Source organism: Psittacula echo, assembly GCF_963264785.1.
Source record: "Psittacula echo genome assembly, chromosome: 6".
In the NCBI taxonomy this organism is placed as follows: Eukaryota; Metazoa; Chordata; class Aves; order Psittaciformes; family Psittacidae; genus Psittacula; species Psittacula echo.
In genome coordinates this window covers 77458932-77485455 of record NC_137743.1, presented here as the reverse complement: position 1 = coordinate 77485455, position 26524 = coordinate 77458932, and the positions used below count along the sequence as shown (strand labels likewise).

Below are 26524 nucleotides of genomic sequence, written 5' to 3'. Positions count from 1 at the left end.
AGTTAACAAAAAATATCTTCATATCCAAGGATAAACTAATGAAATACGTGGTTTAAACTCGTATAATAGTTGTTGACACGTACAGTGCTACAAACAAGTGTTTGTTTCCCTTTCCAGATGCATCAAACCCAATGACAAAAAGGCTGCACACATCTTCAATGATGCTCTGGTGTGCCACCAGATCCGCTACCTTGGTCTTCTGGAGAACGTTCGGGTCAGAAGGGCAGGTTATGCATTCAGGCAGGCATATGAACCTTGCCTGGAGAGGTACAAAATGCTGTGTAAGCAGACATGGCCCCACTGGAGAGGGCCAGCCAGGTAGGAAAACATCAGTATTCTTGCCTGTCCACTTCCAGTGATTGGAATTACCATCTTCCATGTGTTGTGATTTTTTTTTCCCTTTTAATTTAATGAACTTTCAAGTATTTTTAAAGGAAATTAAAAAGTAGGCCAGGGTGGCTCAAGTGTTTTACTTGTATGTTGTTCTTTCGCATCTTGTTCCAGATTTTGGATGAGTTCACTCACTGGGAAACTTTCATTAACTTTTCATTAGGCTAAAAATTAACAGTTCCTTGGCAAAAGAGATGATTTTAGTGATGAACTGATCTACTAATGGAACGGGTTTTGCATATGAACAAGGAGACCATGTTGGCTTTAGAATATATTGCAGCCTTTACTCATGTGGGCCTGAAAGAGAGTAGGGGGCTAGGGAGGAAAGGGAGAAGATAGGCTGGAGTGGAATCAAAATGACTAGAAGGTCTGGAATGATCAGAAGGACACTTTAATTTATTCTATGATTAATTTATTCTATGATTAATAACCGAAGTGTAGGAATACCCATTTCTTTGAAGACAGGCACTCAATCTTCCTCTGTCCTTTCAAGAATGGTATTACATGATTGGTGAACAACTATGAGATTATATCTTTTGCAAATAAATTGTATTAAATATATAATTTTAAAATGCTTGATATTCACATATGTTTTTCAGATAATGTCCTATTTAGGCAAATGGGCTTCTCAATTCTTTTTACACGTGGCCACCAATAGCATGATTTAAATTTCTTTCATAATAGTTTCATACCTTCAGCTACAATTTAAATCTTTACGTTATCAAGATAATGGTGGAGGTGCAGTATTGATAACAATGGCATTGTTAATCATCACTAAGATCAGTGCAGTTCATAGAATCATGGAATGGCTTAGCCTGAAAGGGACCTTAAAGCTCATCCAGCTCCAACTCTGCCCGGGCAGGGACACCTTCCACTAGAGCAGGTTGCTCCAAGCCCCATCCAACCTGGCCTTGAACACTGCCAGGGATGGGGCAGCCACAGCTTCTCTGGGTAACCTGTTCTGTTTTCTGTTTTCATTGACACTTAGAAAATGCAGTTGGTAGAGTGTGGATCATGAGCTTTTGTCGAATTTGTCAGTCTTTATTTCACATTTTGGTGTTAATGTGAGATCCCTCCCTTTTCCTTTATTTTTTAAATAAAATTATTACAGATACAAGGGGAAAAAATAGGCCATTGCTGATGCTGTTACAAAATTGCTTTTTTTTCCATCAATTATTTTGAATCTTTACAGTGATTATCCTTGCCTTCAGCCAAGTAACCAGTGAGTAAATGAGTTAGGTTTTCAATCTTCTTATGTCAAGCACAATTTGAGAATTTAAAATATGCTTTCATATACTTTCCATAAATTATTCTGTGAATATGTAAACTAAGAAGTTTTAGAGCTGGAGGTCATGTTTGTTAAGCTCATTTGCTTCTTATTAGGGCTGGAGTAGAGGTCCTGTTTAATGAATTGGAAATCCCTGAAGAAGAATTTTCCTTTGGTAGATCAAAGATATTCATCCGCAACCCAAGAACAGTAAGTGAAAAATGTCTTCTGCAAAGTCAAGCCATCTTCCATAAGGGTAGCCTGTTACAAACAGCATAATTCACTAGTTGGCTACTACAGATTTTTCTAGACACAGCACTGTGATACAGTGGTTGTGAAATTTAGCACTGAAAAAAGGCACTTTTTAATGTTAGACCCATTAAAATTGAAGCGAATCAAGACTCTACAATAGTTGTCAGCCTAAATTTAACGTTACTTTTGTGTGCCAACTTGTGACAGTGTGTCTGACACAAACTTTGTTGATGTATCTGCCTATAGCTCTGGAGGTGAATAAAGATAAAGATGTCTGAAGGGGGACTTGAATAAAGGAGAGATTTCTCTTTACACTAACTGTGCTTATGGGTTTTTCTCTGGTCTCTTCTCCCCTTCTGTTTTTCTTCCGATGTACCAACCAAACCCCTAAAAAACCCACACCCAGCTCTTCAAGCTAGAAGATCTGAGAAAGCAGAGATTGGAGGATTTGGCTACTCTAATTGAGAAGATTTATAGAGGTTGGAAGTGCCGTACACGCTTCTTGTTAATGAGGAAAAGCCAGATTGTGATTGCTTCCTGGTACAGGAGATATGCAGTAAGATACTATCCTTACTAAATGGGGGGTTCTTTTCATTGTTTAATATATTTTTTCGTATAACCTTGATAGTATATTTCGTATGATATGTATGGGGAAGTGTTGGAAGAATTCAATTTTATGGTAATATTTAAGTACCAGTAATGTGAATAAAGACAATTTAGTTTCTGTAGGCCACTATTAAGTGTTTACATTGTGCTTGTGCTAAAGTAAGTAAAGGGCTCATCAGAGCTCCTTTAGGTTTGGGAAAGCAGGATTTTGTAGCCCAGCTGGGAAGAGCCTTTCTCATTCAGCTAAAATGATGGCACTTATGGTGCTTTCAAAACATATGGTTAATGAGTAAAATATATTCAGTAATATACAGTGCAATTGTGTGGAATTCAGTCATTCCTAAGGCTTTTTGTATTTTTCCCTTATTTGGAACCATTGCATTTGAGGCTCAAGAATGCTGCTTGGGAGGATCTCAGGGACTTATTTTAATTATAGCTCATAACAGTATTGTTATTGATTCAGTTCTAAACTATTTTCAAATCTGTTTGCACAGAATCCCTTGTACAGAACACTGGGTATTCTGTGTCATGAAGTGAACAGTATTGTTGTGCCTCTTTAATGTTTTTGTCAGTAAATAAGATTAATATGATAAAAAAGTTCCATTGTTTTTAAGTTTTAAAGCAATTCTTAAACATCTCAGCTGCATTTTGTTACTGTGTGCATATCAGAAAGCTTGTTAAAGTATGTGATATGGAAAGAAAGCGTTTTAAACTGCAAGTTGCAGAATTGACAATCGCTGTTTTTCATTTGACAAGCACTTCTGTTTATCACCTTGAAAGCCGTTAGTGTTTGGTTCAGTTGTCTTGGATAATTAGAGAGAAGTATAGATCATTTGGAAAAAGTATGAATAAATTTTGTGGTTTTTTGAACTTCTGTGGCAGAATGCACTATTTCTACAGACAGTATTATTACAGAATTGCATTGTGTCCATATGGCTTCATTATGATCTCATACAATCTTATGAACTAAAAGTGGAGTTCCACAGCTAGATTGGTACAAATTTTAATATAAAGAAATGGACAAAGCCCCATGTGACCAAGTTCACATTGCTGTTGATTTCTTAACTGTAAAACTTCACTGGTTCACTGATGGAACATGGTAAGAGTTGTCTTTGAATGCAGGATGCAGCCATAGCGAGACCCTCAATTACTTACAGGTGACAGTAGTGATATTTCCTCAGCCTCTTCAGGCAGATGTAGGGCACCATTCTCCTAACCCAACATGATTGCTAGGCACTGTGATTCGTAAGGAACCCCCTGCATGAACAAAGCTTTTTGACAACTCCTTGTGCTGGAGGCTTCACTAAAGGATCTGCAGATGCTTGCCTGTCTGTTCCTTTGCAAGTCATGGCATGAATGTGGCCTAGAGGGGATTCTCTCTAGCTTGCTCACAGAGCTGTTCACTGTAATTGAGTGAGCTGAGTGTCACACTAAAAGCCTTGTTGCAAAGTCTGTCAATTGTTGTTCACTTAGTGTTATACCAACCACTGGACTACTAGAGGAATGAGCTCTTCAGAAGGAAAATGCTCAGTTGTCCAGGAAAACTAGTGTTCAAACTGGCATACTTGGATAATATTCCATCATGTCATTCAGGAATCCATGGGTTTTCTTTTTTCTAGTTCCTAAGTTATTGTCAGCATTTGATATCATAAACGGACTGTGGGTGATAGGAACAGCACAGGTCTTAGGTCTATGAAAAGATGGTAAAAAGCTTAGCCAACAAACCTGAGCATTTATTTGTATGCAACTCTGTTGGTGAGAAAGACAAATAAAGCTGTTACTGTTAGTGTTTAATCCATGTCACTTTTGTGCTGCTGACCACGAACTTAGTGTTTCTGTAAATAGAGAGTGGCATTGTCCACGCAGCGTTGTTGATGTGCTTTGTTTCCCCTCGAGTTGAACACAGAATCTACGCTCTGATCTGCTTGGTCAAAAACTGCTGACTTTTTACATGTAGTGCTTGTGTCCTTAATTGTACTTAGCAAGTGTTAGTGAGGGAAATTTTATTATACAATATTTTAAAATTGCAATATTCTGTTCTAAGCATCACACATTTATTTCCAATACAGCAACAAAAAAAGTATCAGAAGATAAAGAGTTCGGCTATTATAGTACAGTCCTACATCAGAGGATGGAAGGTGAGTTCCCTGTTACTGTGGCTAAGTCTGCATAGTGAGCTAAGGAGCAGGTCAGAAAACCCATTCCAAATGCAGTGAGCCTTCCGACTTCAGTGCCTTTTGTCCATTGAGCTGTGGCTGTGCCACAGCCGTTGTTAAATACTCGTGTTTGCCACAGAAGTGGTGAATTTAGGACATCTGCATGCAGCCTGGGCTGTAAATCCCTGCAGACAGTGGAAGGGGAAGGCTGGGACCACAGTGAACTGCTGTTGTTATCCTTGGGGCGTCCTCTGACAGATGATTTGGAGAGAGATACACTCTTTACATGGGCTGGAGTGTGAATGAGTGAATCTGGTGTTCAAAGCAGACCTAGGTACATGCTACTGTGGCAGCTCCAGAGTGGCATGGTCTGGGACTGTGCCACTGGGCTTACGAAGACATTGGACTGATTTGGTAGAAATAAGTTGTGGTTGGAGTTTATTTTATGGTTAACAGGATTCTCAGAGAACGAACAAAATAAAAGCAGGCTTAAAATAAAGAGCTTGGGTCACCTGTGCGGTATGTTACTTGGGTTAAGTCTTCGATTCTCTGTGCGCTACGTGGAGGGGTGAAAGTACTGTACTCAGCTTGTGTTGAGCAAGTACTTCATTGCTGTTTTCTTGTCCTCTGCCTCAATTTGCTACAACTTTGCTTCTTTGAGAGGTTTGTATTTTGTGAAGGTACAATCCCTCAGCCGTAGTAGGAACTTAAGGAGTGATGCTGTAATAAGAGGTAGAAACGAGGTTAACAGCTCACATGAAAGCAGCCACAGTGCTTAAAGCAACTACTGCTGTCCAGCTTCAGAAAAAATGTCCCTGGGCTCCTCTGTTTCCTTATTAACCTTTCTCCACCCCACTAAATCTGGCTTTCTCCTCTAGGGAAGAGAGAACTGCCTTTAATTCTGGAGTCAGTTCCCTTCCTGTCAGACAGGGAAGGAAGGGGCTGCAGTTACTAGCTATAGGTGTAAACAGCCCTTTCCTGCCCAGAAGGTTTTAAAGTTTGCCAGCAATAAGCTCGCGTAATTTGATTTTGCTATTTTTCTTGATTTTTACTTTGTCTTTATTATTTTGTTTAAATGAGTTAAAAATATCCTTTCAGTCCAGCTATTGACCTGCTGTCTTTTCCCATGAGTGTTATTTGAAGAAAACTGGGTAAAAGCATCATCTCATCTAGAGTTATGGTTTTCTGTTTCCTATTGGAGAACATGCTCTTCTGCGGTAGCACTGCCATGAATTAAAAGCCTGGTATGGCAGCAGCCTTTAGTGTGACCTAAAGCCAGGCGATTTACTTGTGATTTATTCTTTATTGCACTCTAAATGGAAAAGACATCTACTGCGTGGAGGAAAAGCATTGTTGCCGTTGTACAGGCAGACATACAGATATCTCAGATGATGCAGAAAATCTGAGAGAAATCTAAACATTGAGCCAAGGTCCCCTGAACTGCCTCTCCCAAACTCTCCCTTGTGAACAGAATCCTCGCTGGAACAGTGAATGTTAGGCTGCGTAGCATCTATTTGCTTGAGGATTTGGAGGTGGTGTTTTTTGGCTTTGCCTTGATTTCCAGGTTGTAGTGCCTTAGTTTAAAATCATTATTTTTTTGAATAAGATAATGTTTTCAATTGCTTACAGGCTCGGAAACTTCTCCGGGAACTTAAGCATCAGAAGCGTTGTAATGAGGCTGCCACAATAATTGCCGCTTATTGGCATGGTACCCAGGTAAGAAAATGGCAACAAATGGTGCTTTTAATTGTCTTTAGGTAGATAGAACGAAGAAGGCTCTTCAGGCTAAAGTTATCTGGGTATATTTTCAGTGGCTTAAACTGCTGATTTTTTTACTTCTGCTTCTCTTTGCTCCTAACATGTTCTAGCTGGTGCAATCTGGGAAGCTGGGACATGCTTTAATATTTGCTGGTTTTAATGACTGGTTTCTTTCTCTCTTTCTTGCACCATTGGGAACTTGCAGTAACCTTTTCTTTCCTAAGCTTTTCTATATCCCATTTTCAAATGCATCACAGGCGCGAAGGGAACTGAGACGACTGAAGGAGGAGGCTAGAAATAAACATGCTATTGCTGTTATTTGGGCTTACTGGCTTGGATATAAGGTACTTCATGCACATATCACATGCCCCTCTCCATTACCTGACAATAGAAACATTTAATCAGTAGTAGATAGTGAGAATTAATGACTAATACAGTTGACTTGAGTAGAGCATGATCATTGATTCCTCTCATTTCCATCCATGCCACACTTAATAAATCTGACAACATTCTCTATGTCAGTTTTTTTGTAGAGTAGGAAATCCTTTGCATGGCAACCAGGTAGTGATTTGCACTAACAAGCCATAAAACTAGATTAAAAATTACTAGATTAGATTATCCTCAAATTAGGAAATGCATTTAACTACACGTAAACATGCAAAGCATGGTTTGGGGGAGGTGGGAGAAGGTTGTGTTTTTTGATGTGTTCCCCCTGCCCTTAACAAGTGCTTTCAGTGACACTGTATTAGTGGTCCGATTGAGACTTTCACCAGGTTGTGTATTCTGTGCCCTGGGCAGACTTCATTTACAAGTTCAAACCAATGCTATCAAGTTCTACTAAATTTTAGTTTTAATTAGTCTAATTGATTCTCTGGTTGAGATTTGAACCGGTGAGAAAATTTCACTCGGTACAAGTCAAGCGCGGTTTTACGACCTGATCTTTTAGCAGAAAATTACGTTAGTTTGCAATGCTAAACTTACAGCCCTAGAAAAATCCCAGGAATTCCAGCATCAGCTGTTTGTTTTCAGAAGCAAAGTCCCACTGAAAGAGTCTTGCTAATCCCCAGCCTGCAGTTGTGGGTTATGTGAACATTTGAAATGCTGTTCACTAGCGGTCAAAAATGCAATGGTTTCGATTAATAAATTCATAATTTGGTTGAAAACTGTAATCAGGAAACACACGAAGCGTAAAACATTTTCCAGCTATTATTTAGGTTGGAGGGGAGGTGTTGGGGGGGGTGTTGTCAGGACACCTTGCCAGCTAGATGGAGAAATGTGCTCAAGTTACATCTGAGTTTGACCTTTGCTATTTTGATATAAATCTAATAGATTTCTAATGAAATGGCAGCCCTGGGAATCCAAACAAACGTGCAGAATTTCCCTCATACCAGAAAGACTGAAACTTTTCAGGTTTAGCTTGTAATTAGGTGGCTATGTAATTGGACAGACACGCCGTTTCCACTGTGTTTGTTTAAATGCAGTATACTGATAATTTACGTTACTTTTAACCGGAGTTCCTTTCACCAAAAAGCATTTGCTCAGTGCTGCAGAAGCGATACTTACTTTCATGGGTTTAAGGTTTTCTTTAGAATCAAAAAGGGCACATCCGGGAAGTGGATGCAATAGTGTTAACTGTGTTAAAGCTTCTCATTGAAATATTTAGTAGATCTGGATAATTTTAAACAGGCTTTAGTAGCTATTTTTATCAATTGGCTCACATTAAAAATTGCTTCTTTATTCCTTAAATATTCCTTAAATAATTACACTGAATTAAGATTAGAAAAATAATTACTGTGTCTGATAAGAGGTAAAACTTGCTCTCAGTGTGATGTTTTCTCTTTTCCCAGGGGAATATTTTAAACAACAGTTTCTGAAAGGTTTCATCAGAGATTGCTTGATTTACCAAAAAAATTAATAAATAAATAAACAAATACAACCAACCAAGCAAAAAAGCTGTGGACCTCAAGTCCTCAGTTTCCTTCCTTTTCACAGACAGACAAACACTTTGCTTGGCAGAGTCCTTGTTTTTACAGTACTGTATAGTAGGCGCTTCTGTTCCAAGCAGATGAGTGAAAATATGTTCTTTGATATGATATTCTTTGGCCTACACCTAATACCAATTAACCTTCCTAGCTACATCAGAGAAAGGTAACTGGCACAGGCTGGAACTGCTGTTGCACAAGTCTGTCTGACAACACAGAACTTGACAAGTGCAAATACATGGCTAGAGCTGCTCTGACTGATCCTCTAATACTGGAGCTCTCTGTTTTAATTGACTTTCATCATCAGATAACTGAATAACAAATATACTGGTGTCTCCTAAAATGTGAGGTTCTGTTAAGTTGTCCACACATGCCTTTGTGTTTAGAATACTTTGCAAACTGCTTTCTTAAAATGGGAATGATTGATAAAATGTAGGTAGGTGCCTATCTCTTTGTACATGCAGAAGGCACTAGGTTCGGAGAAGTTTACCCTTTCATTCCATAAAGACAGACATAATTTACCAGGCTGGAGACACTTTTTTTTTTACATAAAGATCAAAATAAAAAGTCACCTCCAGAATAAAAGCCTTCAGTAGGGCACTGGTAACTCATCATTACCTACATAGTTTCAGAGTTGATTCTTTGCTGCCCAGGCACTTGCCAATGGAAGTTACCAGATAGGGAGATTTTAGTAAACCCTGATTCTTGTACACATCATTTTGATCACGCAACTGCAGGTAAAGGTCTCTATTAGAATCAAGTTAGAGCTACTTGCCACCGATTGCGAGGTGTGCATGGAAGAGAAGATGGAAACGCTGATAGCAAATAACTCAAATTCAAATAATTCAGCAAATAGCTGACAAAATTCTTATCTATACATGCCACTTAAGCAGCAGTGGAGGCTTTTTTGACCTCCCGTATGGCTTCCTACCAATTCACACTGACACATTGGGTTTTAAAGGTTAAACGCTGTTCTTCCATCTTTCCATACCTTGATTGTAAGTTGGCTGTTCTATTTGGGAGAAGCCTTTTCCTGGTGGTTTTGCTATCTGCATCGGGCTGTCTCTTTTGTTCACTATCTAAACCTTTTAGGCTCGAAGGGAATTGAAACGCTTGAAGGAGGAGGCTAGGCGTAAGCATGCTGTTGCAGTCATTTGGGCTTACTGGCTTGGACTGAAGGTACTTTCTCAAACACTCCCATCTGTCAACTTGAACTCAATAAAGCGTGGCACCTTACTAACACTTAATAAACAAGCAGTTATGTGGGCTCACTCATAGGGATGGTTTTTACACAGAATGGCATTGTTTAATTTTGTCATGGACTGTACCGAAAATCCATAAGCTGAAAATGCCTCATTTACAGCAGTATTTGGGCATCTGGTTTTTCGAATCAGAAATTCAATTTAGAATCAGGAATTTCAGCTTTCAAGTGAAAGACAAATGGCAGATTAAAGGGACTCTGTCACGGCTGTTAACTTATAAACCTGACCTACGTTGGCAAAGATCCTGTGCAGAAAGATTACAAGGATGTATTTTCTTATTGTGACCTCTGCTTGTTTGAATGAGAAGTAAGGTGGAGCTGTCTGACTCTCACTGCTGCTCATGTTAGACCCCTGACCCCAGTGTCAAGGGCATGGTGTAAAGCAATTGATAATGTCCTGTTGCTTCCATCATCGTTTTTAGGGCATGGCATTGCATGCGGTTACCTATGGCTTATGGCAGCCGTGAATTCCCAGAAAAACTGAGATGTTTGAGAGTCTTTTGTTTTTTATCCCTTGCTTTCGAGGACTGGTTGGCAAAAGAAAACACATTTGTAATCTGGAAAAGTGTAGTTCTGGTCTGTAAATAGACTATGAAAATGGCATCTTGAGATGTTTCAGGTCTGCACCCAGATGATTTACATCGTACAGTTTTCAAGCATAGTTTGACAGATGCAGTCTTGAAGAACTGCGGAAACCTAAATCAGTTTTGATTGTCCAGGTGTCACTTTTGCTAATTATGGATATTGTAGACTTTCAGGAACATAAAAGGGAATAATTTATTTGATAATGCAAAGTCCAGCTCTCATATTCTCATACTTACTCTAGCAATGCTGGAATGGGAAAAATAATTGCAAAGCAATTATATATATGTATATTATGTATATAAAAACATCCATTACAATACATACATGGAAGCCAGAGCTGGAAATACAAAGGAGCCATTTTAAGAAGTCATTCTACAGATCAGAATCACACTGTAGGTACTTCTGCCAAAGTGGGTCTGGTTTTATGATTCTAAAACAAGAATATGTCCCTGCTGAGAACTCAGAGGCTGTTTCATATCAAACAGCAGCATTTAAATGAAAACTGATGAATCCAAAACCTTTAAGGCACATTACAGCAGAAATATGTTTTTGCCTGTCTGTGGTGTGGTTTTTCAATGTATTCTTTAATAGTGTAAGCAGCATTACCATCTCACCTAAAATACACAGATTTTTCTGAATGAGTACATAGTCTGTAATTACAATATATCACTGTTGCCACAGGCAGTTCTTATTTGATGGCAAAGTATTTTCAACCATGACATATGGAACTGAAGATTTAAAGTTGATACAAGTGATCAAGATTAAACTATTAATTCTTGAGGGCTGGGGTTTTTTTTAATGGTATGATAAATGTATTTTAATAGCACTTGTGGTACTTCCCAGATTTAGGCTTTGCTGGAACGGCTTGCATTTTTCAGTGCTTGCTTTGCAGCTTCCCTGCAGCGCAAATAGGACATGTGGGTGTAGATTAGTCCCTTTGTTCCAAACTAATTTGCACACTTTGCAGCTCACGAAGAATAACATAAAGCAACATCATTAAAGAGAGTCTATGAGAACACGGTGAGATTTGGGATGATTGCGGTTGGAGTGGCTTTAAGTGTGTTAATTTCCATCCCTGAATAAGTAGTAAAGGATGTACGCTAATTATAGAGCACTAAACCTTACAGAAAATCAGTGAATAAGAACTCTAATAATTTTTTCTCACAAAGTGAGGAGGAAAAAATTATGTGCTGTATTTGCATAGAATGATGACAGCTGAATGCTGCCAGTCGTGTTGGTGCATTTTAATGTGTAATTAAGCAAAATCCATTTATCGAGGTGGTGGCGGGGTGTTAATCCCAGAACGGTGACAGATTCTTGCTTCCAAAATGCTGGCTTACCTTAAAATGCATGACACTCAGTGTGGGGCAGAAGGTGTGCCAGGGTAAGCCAAGCAAATTTTTTCTTACAAGTTGATGTGGGTTTTTCTTCTATGGGTTTCCCTTTATTTTCTGGTTACAGTGAACTCGGCAGCACCCGGCGAGTAGCTAAAACCACTAAATTTGCTGTGGGGCAAATGAAGTAAAGCGGCGATGTTTTCCCTGGTTTTTGCTCTAAACCTGTAACAGGCGTGTTGCTGCTGTGCCAGAGTTTGGGAAAAGCTGGGGGATGTTTCAGCTGACTTTATGTGAGCTTGGGCTCCACATAAAACTGCAAACCGGTTGTGCTCAGATTGCGTTTTCTGCAGGGAGGAATATAGGTACTCTGCTCAATAGCATTCTTAGGAATATGAAGGCCAAACCAAGTGTTCTGAAGCTTGGATTTACCAGCATGTATTAAAAATGGGTGTCACCTGCAAAATGGTTCTCAGTGATTCCTTGTTCTAAGTAAATTTCAGTAGTTAAATATCAAGCTTGCTGATATCAAGGAACCTTTGTGTTGATTCTTTGCTCTTACCTGGCACCAAAATCTTATTTTCCTTTTGGAACAAAGACTGCTTGTGTGAAGAGAGTTTTTTCATGCATAAGTCTGCTCTGGAAAAATAACCCACCCGTTTTTATTATAGAAACTCTGTGGATTAAGAATCTCAAAGGAGAAAAATCAGAAATATTTAATCAGGCAATTATGCCATTAACATCAGCTCAGCGTCACTTCAGACACAATGAAATATCTAGCACTGATGATATCTCACTTGAGCCAATCCAACTTCATGCAAAAGCCTATGAAAATAATTCATGCTGTGAATTCAACAATATTTTAATAGGTTACCTTTTCAGAGGAAAGCATTTCACATTCTCTGTTAAATTTGCAAATGACTGTGCTCAGCCGAGGTGACTTTCTGACCACTTCATCCATGGTCTGGTTCATATATTTTGAGTGTACCCAGGCATTGTTCCTATTTCAGGGAACACTTTGCATGTTTATGTGCCTTTTTAGTATCTTCTGCCATAGAACTTTATAGTACAGTACCCGTACAAACGAATTCATGTGTTGTGTTCACCTTAAGGGTTTGTTTAATTTTTCAGGTCCGTAGGGAGTACAGGAAATTCTTCAGAGCCAATGCTGGAAGAAAAATCTATGAATTTACCCTTCAGAGACTTGTATGTATATATCCACACAAAGCACATTGCATTTTCTGTGTTTTAAAGTTTTTGTTTGTTAGCAAAAGTAACAGCTGTGTTATGGCCTTAATAGTCTTTGTAAGGAAATATCTAAGCTAAGCATATGGAAAATTGACAAATAGTCAGCTGTTGTAAGGAAAGGATAGTGGTAGTTTTGAAGTTACGGGAATGGTACTAACTAAGCGTTTGCCACACTTCTTTGGTATCTAAATCTGCAGTTCTCAGTATATCTGGCTTCTTAAATCCATATCCAGGTTTATGAAAGCTGAGAGCTGCAGTTTGGTAGCTGTGCTTTTAATCACAGAGCATCTGCTTTTCCTTGCTTATTTCAGTAACTCTGGTATTTGAACATTATTAAAACATCTTGCTTTAATTTTGTCACAGATGCAAAAATACTTCCTGGAAATGAAGAGTAAGATGCCTTCTTTATCACCAGTAGATAAGAACTGGCCAGCAAGGCCTTACCTTTTCTTGGATTCAACTCACAAGGAGCTAAAGAGGATTTTCCATTTGTGGAGGGTAGGATACATCCTGGTCCAGTCTACGCAGAACTTCATCATGATTTTCAATAGTTTTGTTCGTGAAGGGCCTGGTTTTGGGATGTATTCCTTCCTGTTCCAACCAGGATGATTTTATTTCTTTGGAAGGTGTATGGGTTTTGATCATTATCTTTGGCCTGCAAGGGGTATAACTATCCTGCCTACTCCTTTCTGGGGCTGAGGAGGGAGGATTGCTCCCTGCCATCAGCTTTTAACATAACAGTAAAATAGTATGCCCCTTGCCTGTTAATTGGTAGCTTATAACACTTGTGACTGTGGCCAGGACTGGGACTAGCTCTCAGGCCAGCACTGGAAGTACTGGGTGGAATTTTTTGCTGAAGAACTGTGGTTAGCTGAGATTTGGTTTGGCTCTTTGGATAGAGAGAACGGCGAGAATCTGTGGAAGTGCCGATGATTCGTTTTACTGGTCCTGTGGGCTGTGTTTTCTGTGAATTGTCAAGGAACAGCTTTTCTTCCTGGGCCTGCAAAATTCATTCTCTCAGCTGTGTTTTGTTCTTTCTTACATAAACTTCCACAATGGTGGAACTATATATATACACACACACATATATATATATATATGTTTCTGTGAACCCTTTTAGCACAGTCTTCCAGTGACTGGTATCTGATGTATTAAGCTTGTGTTCAAATGCAACATGCATAAATTGATACGGTTTAGATACTGGTTTTGGTGTAATTCAGAACTATCTAGAATGGGTGAGGAGAAAACCACCTCTGTTGCCTGTTACTGTGCTACAGTGGCATGTAGGATGGAGCTGAGTCACTTCAGAACTATACAAGGAATGTGCATCTTGAGCAATAAGCAAACATGAGTCTATGGTGCTGCTGCTTCAGATCAGATTAGGAAGGATAATCTTTTGTTTTGTTTAATATATCGTGTTTTGTAGTGTAAAAAGTACAGAGACCAGTTCACAGATCAGCAGAAGCTTATATATGAAGAAAAACTGGAAGCAAGTGAACTTTTCAAGGACAAGAAGGCTTTATATCCAGCCAGGTAATGACTTATTCTGCTGCTTCTAGTGTACAATAAAGTCACTATCCATACATAGATTTAGGAAACCAAGCAAGATTTTGCTTTTTATTTTAAGCAGGAAAGTGCATTTTCCTTGTTTGATGTTGTCCCTCCATCATTTTACTTTACAATCCTGCAAATTGACCTCAGTTTGCTTCTAACACAGATGCTGTTGCAGCCCACTAATCCTGTGATACTGAGCACTTCTGTCCAGAAGCCATGATGTTCTGTTGTTCTAACCCTCCATAACCTCTTCACATCGTAAAAGCTTGGAGAACTTGCAGAAGGGAATAACTCTCACCCTTTCCCCTAGTTTCCATCATGCTGGTTCCTGCAACCAATAGATGTAGAGTGAACGGGAAGGCTGTAAGTGACCATGTCACTCCCAGATGAGGTGTGCCAGGGAATTCTCTTAAGTTCAAACTCAGTACATTCACCATAATGCTCTAATGTGAAGACTAGGTAATTTAAGAGTTAGATCATTGGTATGTATCTCTTTAAAAGGATACTTAAAAATATATATATTTCAAGTGCTTAAAAATTTAAAGGGGGCTTTTTAAAAATGTGAAATCCTTGCAAATAAGTTTTTTGGTTTCTCAGATTACTGAGCTCTTAAAAACTGATAAATTCTTATCATTGCAATCTGCAGAGCCAACATTACTCAAAGTGCAGTAGTATCTGATGTTACATAAGGAATGTACTTCTTTTGCATCAATAAAACTGACAAATATATGAGCATAGGAATTGTGTTTTTCTTAAACAAAGGTCTTATCCATCTCAGGAGAGTTTTCTTTCCGAATCAATAGTTTGAGCTGAGCAGGAACAAGGCATTGTAACGTGAGAAGCAAGGTTCAGTAGAGGGAGGATCAGGAATCTGCACGCATTGATGAGAGCAGTTCCATGCATGGACAAGCTCTGCTTAGTTGTGTGTCTGTAATTTATTGGGTTTGGTTTGTGTAACTGAGACATTTCCTTTTTTCCTCTTACAGGCTCAGTGTATGTTTCTCTTTCTTCCTTTCAGTAGACAACTTATTTAATGGCTGTATATGTTAGCTTGTGGTTTGCTCCTTATTTCTTTTGGGATGTCTTTTTATGCTGCTGGGAAAAGAGAAAGATGCTGCCTTTGGACTTTTCTAGGAGCAAGGTTTTTTTTTGCTTTGAGTCAGTGTAGATCTGATCACATAGAGCTCCTTGGGAAGGAAGGAATTTGGTACCTTTTACACCAAGACCAAGCAATGAAGTATTATAAAACAAACCATATATCTGAGATCCTTTTATCCAAGACATGCCTAAGTGGTATATATGATAGTAACTGTTGATTCATTTGAGTTTTAGCTTGTGAATCATCGTAGTTTGATTAGGGACAAAGTCCACAGGGAATCTACTGTTTTGGTGGCTGTGGTTTCATAATGCTAATTAATAAAACCAAAAAAACCCTAAAGTTCCAATGTGGTAGAAAGTTAGAATGCTTTCCCCACCCTGCACTAGTTTAGAAACATTTCCATCTCTTTTTGCCTTTTATTCAGAGCTGATTAGCTCTTGTTGGAGCTTTTTATCAGCCTAAGGGTGGAGGAAATTAGTGTATAAAGTTTCTGAGTAGTTAGTATGATAATGATTCATAGGATGGGGATAATTTTTGTGTATAATATAATTATTTAAGAACAGAAAGGGACTTTTTATGAGTACTAAAATACCAGTAGCATTTGTTTTCTCTCCCATCTTGCTGCGTGCCAGAGATGCAATTACAAAGGTAGTGCTATTACACATAATATATTGGTTCCTCTTGGGCTCTGGTTGTGGATCTTTTTGATTAAATTACAATCTGGAGTAATTTTGATTAAATTACAGTCAAAGCACTTTGCATTTAGTCCTTTGATTGTAATTTAATCAAAGTGATTAGTTAAAGTGACTTCCAAACAAAGCAAGCAGCAACTGCAGTCAGTTCTCAAATGATAGCAAAGCTCTTACTGAGTAACCCTGAGATGGATAAAGGTGAGGTGATTTGCAGGTGCAGCGAGTCCTGACAAAGAGCTAATACACATTTAACAAACAGATTTTGAAGGCAAGTTCTTGTCTGTCACTCTGAAGTATTGTGAAGGGGCAAAAGTGTCAGTCCTGTTTTCACAGAGACAGTGATTGGGTGTTTAAAATCAAAATTGATTGCATATGCAAGGATGTATTTCTGTCTTACACCTGTAACAATCTGGCCCATTTGGTTGGAAAATGTTTCTAAAGCAAAGGCAAAAAAAAAATCCTATTACTGTCTCTGGTGATAAATTTCTCTTCATTCACTATCACTGTGCTGTAAATATATGCAGGATTCTGTGTCCAATACACATACTGTTTCTTACCCCTCCACCTCCTCTGTTCTCTTGTCCCCTGGGATAATGTGCTGGGAGATATATCCACACTACGCTGTAGCAATTCCCAAGTCATTTTCAGCTGATATAGGATGACTGCACGGCACAAATTAATGCCAGCACCACTTCATTGAGTGAGCAGTGGAACTGAACTGGAGTCTTGGGGCTGAGCAGGGCACTGCAGTTCTCAGCTTCTCAGCAGGATGGAGGACAATTACACTGCAGAAATGAGCACCATGTTAAAAGCTCTGTTTGCATTCAGTTATGTATTCTTCTAATTACTCTGTTAGACAGTAGCAAATTATTTTGCACTGCTGTTTAAAACGGGTAGAAATTGTGAGTAGAGGTTTCTGGGTTGCTCACAGTATTCGTTTGCTAAAACTGATGAAGCAAATTATGTTCCCTGGCAGAGAGCGTATCACAGCTTAAGTGAGCTTCCAACAGTATAGAGTCATGGAAAATGGTATTTGGTGTGTCTCCTGGGTCCACGAAGCCTGAAGCAGAGCATGATGGTTTAATAAGGTTTCCTTCTTCCTTGAGATTCATATTTAACTCATGTTTCCCATGTCTTTTTTTGTTGGGCAGTGTTGGGCAGCCGTTCCAAGGAGCTTACTTGGAAATCAGCAAGAACCCCAAGTACAAAAAACTTAAAGATGCTGTGGATGAGAAGATCATCATTGCAGAAGTTGTGAATAAGATCAATAGAGCTAATGGGAAGGTAATAAAATTGAACTGCTTTATCCGGAAGAGTAGATCATTTTTGTTATAAATGAACTAAGATGGAGACTTTGTTTCTGTCGTGTAATAGCCTGAGGATTTTTTTTTAAATGCCTTTTTCTAAGGGCAAGATTGGAAACGTTGGATTTAGGTCTCAAATTTATGTAAATATTACTAAAATCCTGTTTGGGTTTGTAGTTTTCAGTGACTTTTCCAAACAGAAAAGGCATCTCCTCAACTGGAAACAGGCTGGACCAATTCACAGACCTGGCTCTTCTATTTACCAATTGAAGAAAGTAAATATTTAGAGAATATTGTTCTTGTTCAAGTATTTAGAAAATGTAACTTTTCAAAGTTCACGCTGTCATTCAAGCTCCTGATTATCACATCCTATTAGGTTTTAAACTTGTGAGTGGCATGCTCTGCCAGCTTTGCCTGTCTTCTGATTGATAACGAAAGCTTTTTGGAATGAAGAGGCAAGTTTCTTGTATCATTTGAATAAAGCTGTTAAATATGCTGGGTACTGTTTTATTTTGCCAACAAAAGACTTGTTTTGCATTTAAATTACACTTATTAAAACTGGAAGTATTATCCTTCTTGAGTAAATGTAATTGTTTTCCCTATATCTGTCTAAATATTAGAAGTAGTAGATATCAACTTCTCAGATGTAGATGTCATATGCTTTTGTAGGAGTGAAATTAGGTTGTCTGTTGTTGATGCCAAGTTAATTTTCCGGTTTAGAAGAAACTAATTAAGTGAAGACAGTATCTTTCCTGTACTTGCATAGGCTACGACATTCAAGATTAAAAAACAATAACAGTAGTAATGAGCTGTGGTTCTCTGTGTTTAAGACAGCTACTTCTTAGTATAAATAATTAAGATTTTATTATTTAAAGTTTTATAGGAGAAAAAGCCATGTTCTCTTTTCTCTTTCTTATACTTTCTGAGATAAATTTAAGAATTCACATTCATGCTTTACAAACATTTGTTGTTTGAAAATATGAATGATTATCCTCCTAAAGAATAATTCCAATAGATAAAGGGAGGAGATCATAACATTGAAAATGCCTACATCATTTGTGTTCTGCAGCAGAGTTTTGGTGAATAACAGTAAATAGTGAGGCTTAGTCTTGAATTATCTATCACTGAAATGGTACAATTGGCTTTCTTGGTGATCGACAGAGCATGAGAAATGAGGTTATCCTCTTTTTACATATTTACATAGTTTCTGAGTTTCAGTTTCTGAATTCTATAACTATAAGCTAGAAATTAAAGGAACTCTTTATAGCAAGCATAGGTGCCAAAATGAGCTAAGCTTCTCAATCTATAATTAGACGCATCAGTAAGTTGGACCTGATTTTAACTCATCTGCAGCTTTTACTGAACATCAAATGTTCGTATTTATTAATGTAGGCCAAGCTTATTAACACTGTGAACTGCTTATAGTCTTAGCTCAATAAGGACTAGTTCTCTCTCTGTGTAAGTAAGGGTTTGCATTTTTGTATTTTCACAGGCTACATCCAGAATTTTCTTATTAACCAAAAATAACGTTCTTCTTGCGGATCAGAAATCTGGGAATATCAAGTCAGAGGTTCCACTGGGAGATGTTACCAAGGTGTCCATGAGCTCCCAAAATGATGGCTTCTTTGCAGTGCACCTCAAGGAGGTTGGTTACAACTTTATAATACAATCATATGACCGGTTTACATGCAGTGGTGTAAAATATGTTTATCAATTGCCTTCTATTGTTTAATTTTAGTGGTTAGCCTGCGGGCTTAGAAATTCATTGAATTTGGCATATCTGCAAAATCTTTGATGTAAAACTACTGAAGCCAAATGAGAACAGCTACTACATCATGAGTGATCATTTACTTGTGAAAATCAGACTTCATATTTCACTGTAGCCTCTTCAGGATTGGAGTTTTCCATTGGTAATACGGGCCTTTAATCTGGCTCAGATTCTTTGTGTCAGTGTTTTCCTTTTTAGCTGCTCATATAATTCTTCCTGACACATTGGCAGAATCTCTCTCTTTCTTTATGGGATGCCAAGAAATCCATGTTATGGCACAGCTAATTCAGTTACTCAGTTCTAAGGAACTTAGTTCAGTGCTATATTTGCTTCACTGCACTGTCAGCATTGCTCTGCTAAAATCATTAAGCTGGCATTTGTATTGTAGCTTAAATGGATTTGAAGAACATCGTATGTAATGTCTTTTCATACTGACTGACTTCATCCTAATACTGGTGTTGGTAGTTGCTTTCTGTTCCTTTCTGAAAATACCGTGGGCTTGCTGGGGTGTAAGCAGAAGAGGGGTACAGGAACACTACAGGTTTGTAGGACAAATGATGGCGACCCTCCTTTAGGGTCAGAAGGGGTTTTTAACTTCCTCAACAGGTTAGTGGTTTATTTGAGAGTGACTTGCGTTTTGATCCTATACACTGCACTGCGTCTCTCTTTAATTTACAAGGCAAGAGGCGGTTGCTTCATTGCACTGTGGAGAGAATAGTCCTTGTAAAACCTCCTGGTTGGCTGGCATTTAACATTTTCCATGTTCTAGATTTTGGTAGTTCTAACTACTTCCCTTTTCTGTTTCAGGGTTCAGAAGCAGCTGGTAAAGGAGATTTCCTGCTAAGCAGTGATCACCTTATTGAAATGGCCACTAAACTTTACCGCACTACTCTCAGCCAAACCAAGCAGAAGCTCAACATTGAGATATCTGATGAGTATGTTTCTTGTTTGCTTTAAAGTACATTTGCAAGCACGCTAAAAAGTCAAGTATCTAATGTTAGAAAAACAAAACGCTGTCATGTAACTTACAGTTCTTTTCTCTTGACAGAATTCTTGTAAATAAGGATCCATTTTCAATGTGTACTCATTTCCTTTAAAGCCCTTAGAGAAAATGCACTTTTCTTAAGGTAGTTTTGAATAGGGCTATGAAGCAGAATTGCATTTGAGATAAGCGTTTTGTGTGACTGAAAATTTCGTATTTCTATGAGGTGTTCATTGATTAGAATGGACATTAGGTGCCAAGTTCAGTGAAATCAACATAAACAGAATGAAAAGCTCCTCCCCAAACACACGTAATGATGGTGGTAACGTAGGTCTATAAAGCTCTACCTTAATCTTTTGTGAAGGTGAAAATGGTGTTCTTAAAATTCCTGCTGATGGTGTTTGAACCGCCTATTGTTGGTTTGGGTTTTTGGCTGTTAAAAGGCTTTGATAAAAAGGTTGCATCTCAAATTGGTATTTCTTTCTGCTTGGTGCAGTTTCATATTCTGACCTTAATAAAGACTGCACTTGCAGTGTTTATAGCTATGGAATAAAAATGCTCGTGCGTGTGTGACTCCTGCTGAGTAGGAGTACCTCACTCAGTCCACTACTCTTATGTGCTCCCTTTGTTGTGTGAAGTGCCCCCTGGTTTCAGCAGTGTTGATTTGGTGGCTTTATCCATTATGAATAAAGAAGAAAATTTGGAACACTTTAACAATAGTGAAATAAGATTTCTGTAGGAAAAAACTGAACCTTTTCTCTGGCTGCACCGCACTGCTTGCATTCTAGAGTCGTGATGGCGAGTACAGTTTGTGTCTGTTCAGATCTGAGGTTTTATTTAAAGGCTAATTTTGCTCTTTCCTTGAAAATGACATCTGCCATTCTCCTTTGTGCTGTCACCAGATGTGATTTAATTTGCTCGAGTGTGTGTGCTTTTAACATCTAAAGGAGCGTGGCCGTCTCCAGGAAGTTTCTAGTTTAATGATGGCTACAAAGGAATAAACTACTAGAACAAAGTTTAAGCATGCACTGTGCTAGTCTAGACTTGACTGCCTTAGGTCTGGAAAACAGTCTGCTTTCTGGGAGTCTTGCATTTTGGGATGTGGTTTCGTCTCTTGTCTTGCAGATTAAAAACATTCAAGTGTGTGTTGCTGTTGAGTTTATCCAGACCACAGTTCCATCTCTGTTACTGGTGAAACAGTACTCTTTTTCTCTCTGCTAGAGTTTAGATACAAGCACAGCTAGGGACAGAGGAGAAAATGTGGCCTTATCTTGACAAATCTACACTAGTTTTTGGGGAGAGAGCTGATAGAACCAAAAATGCTGTTGGGTTAGGGTATGTCTAGTAAGAGGCATACCATTTATATATATAATGCTGGCACAATGGGTCTAGGAAAACGCAGCACTGGCGACAAGATGCTGGCCGTAAGACCTACTTATGTTTTCCGGATGCTTGCATGGCTGCGAACAAGTTAATCTTTGAGTGTCTGAGCTGTGCAGCAGGAAAGCAGGACCGAAGGGCAGCTCAGCACAGCAGAGGCCACTTCCTCCCCCGAGCTCTGCCATCAGCTTGATTTGTGATTTCCGGCTGCAGAACACATTCTTTGAAGTTTTTGGCCTCTGCTGGAGGACTTTTTAAGGATGCTAAAAGGGAAAAATCTGCTGTGTTACAAAGGACTTTTTAGGTCAGCAACCACTGCATGTGAGCTGAGGGGCAGCGCTGCCCTGTTCGTTGCTTTAAATCTCTCTATCCAGATCAGTGAGTGGTGTGAGACGTCACAGGGGCCTCATGGGGGAGTTTAAACAATTTTTTAAGCCATTCTCCACATTCAATGAAATTTCTCTCCCAGTAAAAAAAAAAGTGAAGATTCAAATCCAAACTAACTTATCCTAGACAGTAGGAAATGCCTCAATTTGGACATTGCTGGGAAGGAAGTGTATTTTGCCGGTTGCTGAGCAGGGGGCTGTAAATTACAAATAGGAGAGCTGCTAAAATACCAGCTACGTAATAAATTAAGCACAAAACAGGAGGAGTGCTCCCAGTGTTGCTATAGAGGTACTTAGCTTCTTTCTGTGGAAAAAGAAAAGTCCCTTTGGGTGACGGTGAAGCAGTTGGAAATAGTCTTTGCTGCATTTCTGGTACCTTAGAAATTCTGTTTTAAACTGCCTTCTTTCTGAAGGAATAGCAAACTAACTGTTGTGCAAGGTCCACAGTTACAGGCAAAAGCCAATAACTAAGGTATACTACGTAAAGGAGGTTCAAGCCATACCATAACATATAGCACTTCTTTTATTCCCCAACTCTTATTTATTAACGCAGACCTGAAAATGACATCTTTGGAGCGATGCTCTGAACCAACAGGAAAAGACTTCTCCTATTTATAAGGGTTTTTTCCACCTTTAATGAAAACGTATCTTATTCCCTCTCCTAGGTTCCTGGTCCAGTTCAGACAAGACAAAGTGTGTGTGAAGTTCATACAAGGCAGCCAGAAAAATGGCAACATCCCAACTTGCAAGCGAAAAAACAATCGGCTTCTTGAAGTGGCTGTCCCTTAACTGCAGCTGGTGGCTCTCCCTTTCACGGACTTGTTTCTTTGTAATAGTGCAATTTTAGTTGTTTGGTTTTACTGGTTTTATCCCTGTCTGGAGCTGTTGATGGCTAATAGCTTTAGGAAACCCTTGGCAAAACATTCGATCAATCGACTTTGTAATCCTTTTGTTCATGCCAGAGTCTTAACCCTCAAAATGCAGATTTTTACCCAGCGAGGCGTTTTTACCAGCTGGCACATACCTGTCATACACAAATCATTCTCTTTGTTTAGCAGTCATATTTTAGTGCAGCATACCATAAACCTACATATTAATGCTAAATTACTCGTATTCCTTAGTCTAGAGATCTGCTTAACCGGAACTATACATGGCCTTGATGCTTGGTGGCCATTTGTGCCTAGTGTCATAGAATCATAGAATGGTTAGGGTTGGAAAGGACCTTGAGATTATCTAGTTCCTGTTGTGGTGGTGTGAGGGGCTCCTTGCTTGTCACTGCTGGGGAGACCAGCAGGATGGAGGCTGACACACTAACTCCTGTAGTTAACACTAGGACCTATGTAACTCAACCTTTCAGTCAGTACAGCACAGGAACATCTAATTCTGCAAAACTGAAGGAATATATGATAATGCAAGCAGTTATATGCATAATCTTATCATAAAAATGCAAAATTTTGAAACAGGAATTTTAATCAGGTCAGATGTTTTTAATGACTTTATACAGTAGAAATCAGTCAAATTATAAAAGCTTGCTTCTTCCACAAAGGCTTTACAGTTCGAGGCGTATTTTCTGTTCTGCTTTTTTCTTTTAAATTATCAGTTAAGATTAGAGCCTGAAAATGCAATAGTATTCATACCACAAGTAAATGCTAGGTATTTAAACAGTTAGTTATCAAGCGAAAGGTTTGAGCCTTTCTTTTAGATATTGGCATGTACAATGTGCAATAAAACATAGGTGACATTTTGTGAAAGAATTATTTATAATGCATTTTTGTGTGCAAGAGAGGATTGGTGCAGGCTGCATAGACAGTGCAAGGGTTGAACTAGATTTGTGTTGTTATTTGCAGTTTTTTAGGGTGTACACTACAGTTGTCGCTTTGGGAAGAATACTCAGAATTAAAAAATCGTTAATTTGGGGGTCTGTATATAAATTGGTGTTATGGTAATAAAACTGTTCTAATTCTGTGCTGTTTGGTACTCCTATGTTATAACCGTATTTTTGTACTCCAAACGATTTTATATAACTTGTGTGCCTGATGTAAATGTGTGCACAGAAAATACAATCAAGAGCTGCATTGTAAACTTTCAGTGTAACTGATTGCACTTAATCTTTTATAAGCCAGAAGCATTAGTTGAAATCCTTAAGAGGAGAGATGCATTTTGAGATAGAAGTAACTACTCAAGTGAAGGGTTTGTTGGATGTGACTGATTTGTTGATGCGAAGGACAGTTGAGAAAGCATTGTATTTTTGCAGTCTGATATAGGACAGATTAAGACCCTGAGTATCTGATGTGCAGTGCTGGAAGTCCAAGCATAAATAAAGGAAAGATAAAGAAAAGTTCAGAGTCTCATTACTCTCCTGGTGGTAAAGTGATGTAGTGCTCATGGCTGTGAAGGCTCCTCTATGTAGTTCAGCATTAACAGTGTCTCTCCGCGTTAAAACAGCGTTTACTGCAGTAGATGTTGTGTAGTGCTAATGGTTATTGGGCAGAGAAAACAGCTGGGTTGGGTTATGCCATGTTTTGCTTTGGGATTAAAGTACATATTTTTCTATGATTTGGATACAAAATAATTGTTTTTAACTGGTTGCTTTGCTGTTGCTGTTGGAAGTCCATGTACATGACCTACAAAGGTGGGAGTAAGCAAAAGATACATCTCCTTAACTATGACCAAAAGTTGCCTCTTCCTTGTGATCGTAGTTCGAGCCCTTCTTTTACTAATTGAGTTGGCTTAATAGTTTAATAAAATTTAAATAATTTTACATGTAATTAGAGATGTTTGTGAAGGAAATCTTACTATCAATTTGTAATGCAAAACTAGGATACTTCAAAGCGATTACTCCATTGCCTTAAGAAGACAGCACGTAATAACATGGCATTTGAAACTCCTAAATCCTGTATTGGAATCCCTGCTTGGTAAAGGTTGGAAGGTTTGTAAAACTGTTCACTATCTTGAAAACCTTGCAGTAAGGACCACAAGGAGCAAATTTTGAAAATCAATACAAAAATAAGGAAAAACATTTGAAGTCTGCTATAATCCTGTATTCGCTTGCAGGTAGGAAATGGGAGAGTTTAGAGTAAGTACATCTGGATATGCAGCCCATGAAATTAGGGTATTGCAGGATAATGTTAGGATGCTTAACCCATCCCAGACAGACCCAGTACACATCCCTTTCATGTTTTGATCTTTGCAGCAAGACATGATAGCCATACCTGCAAGGACTGAGAGAGGGATAAATTCCTCACTTTGATTTCTGTTGTTTCTTTTCTTTTTCTGGACCTTTACAGTTTTTACCTTGCATATTAGCCGGCACTTTGTGATAGTTATTATTTGACACTTAAATATTTCTCAATGTACAGAGCAAGTTTTGCTGGACATGAATTATGTAGATATGCTAGACGAGTAATGTTGATGTTTAGATTGAAGTATCTAGGATGTTGAAAATGAAAATGCGAGGTCACGTAGGTTTCTTTTCCTCTGTTTTCTTTTATAACTGTCTATCAAATAGTCTTGTAAGGACCAGACTATTCCTCCTATGGTGCTAACCTTACACATCCTTTTACTTGTGAATTTTAATTTGTCATCTGAAAGCTCGGCAAGGATCATTAAAGAAAATGAGATTTGTTGCATGAATCTTTCAAGAATCAAATAAAATTCTGTTCTAGACCTATACTTTCTCTATATCTGTATCTTCCTTACTGCCATCAAATCTAAAAAGAGCAGGTGACTGGGTTTTAGGTTAAAGACGCACAACACTGGTGTGTGACTTGGAGAGAGAAGTTGTTTCTGGTTTCAAGAGGCAGCATGTGTTCCTCAGTGGTTCACTGTAGCCTTTTGCAGTGCAGTTCTTCAATGCAAGTCTTTTACTCAACAGTTTTCAACTTTTCTAACATCAGGATTTGGACTGGTTCTCTAAGAACCATATTAAAAGCTGGATTAAACTGATTTTTCAAAAACAGCTTTGAGGCCCAAACCTATCATATTCCACATTTTGTCTCATGATCTTTTTCTCTCTTTTCATCCATAGCAGTTTTGCCCTGATTTAGGTATCTTTTTTGTTCATTTTACAAATTATGGAAGAAAGAAACTAAAATGTAAAATCAGAAAAAGCATCTTTAGTTTTAATCCAGTTTGTTTTCATTGCCAAAATGAGAGCCTTTTCCTACACAGTTCTGGGGAAAAAAACTGAAGAATTAATTCAAAATTTTAATATGAAATATTTGCCCCACTTGGTGTACATGTCACTGTTAATTCTTAAGCTTTTAGAGCCTTAATCTTGAAGAACAACCGGTTTTCCATATTCTATCAGAAATGGTCATGGTTATTTTAAGGTTGCACTCTAGTGTGATGCTGATGGGCAGGAGGGAGATACACACGTCTATGCTTCTTTGGACATTAGAACTTCCCAAGAAGCACACGTCTTAAAGACAGTACTGGAAGTGTTTTATAATGATGCTGCCAATTAATAACAATACAGAGAAGCATGAATTTTAAGTAATCTCTGGCATCACTAACAGATA

At 38.5% G+C, this 26524-nt stretch overlaps 1 protein-coding gene across 4 annotated transcripts in view; it reads left to right on the top strand.

Moving 5' to 3' along the window:
• Positions 1–22793, top strand: part of MYO1B (myosin IB) — a gene marked incomplete at both ends in the record, with an annotated part of 100174 nt that extends 77381 nt beyond the window's left edge. Inside the window, 14 exons of one of the 4 annotated variants that reach the window (XM_080621396.1) lie at positions 118–318; positions 1774–1867; positions 2316–2465; positions 4585–4653; positions 6301–6387; positions 6687–6773; positions 9504–9590; positions 12723–12797; positions 13203–13337; positions 14266–14372; positions 17336–17468; positions 18981–19133; positions 20064–20191; positions 22670–22793. In XM_080621396.1, the coding sequence (XP_080477522.1) occupies positions 118–318; positions 1774–1867; positions 2316–2465; positions 4585–4653; positions 6301–6387; positions 6687–6773; positions 9504–9590; positions 12723–12797; positions 13203–13337; positions 14266–14372; positions 17336–17468; positions 18981–19133; positions 20064–20191; positions 22670–22793 (1630 nt within the window). The remainder of the gene's footprint in view (positions 1–117; positions 319–1773; positions 1868–2315; positions 2466–4584; positions 4654–6300; positions 6388–6686; positions 6774–9503; positions 9591–12722; positions 12798–13202; positions 13338–14265; positions 14373–17335; positions 17469–18980; positions 19134–20063; positions 20192–22669) is intronic. The other 3 variants (XM_080621398.1, XM_080621397.1, XM_080621399.1) reach the window with 3 other exon arrangements.
• Positions 22794–26524: the final 3731 nt, after the last annotated feature.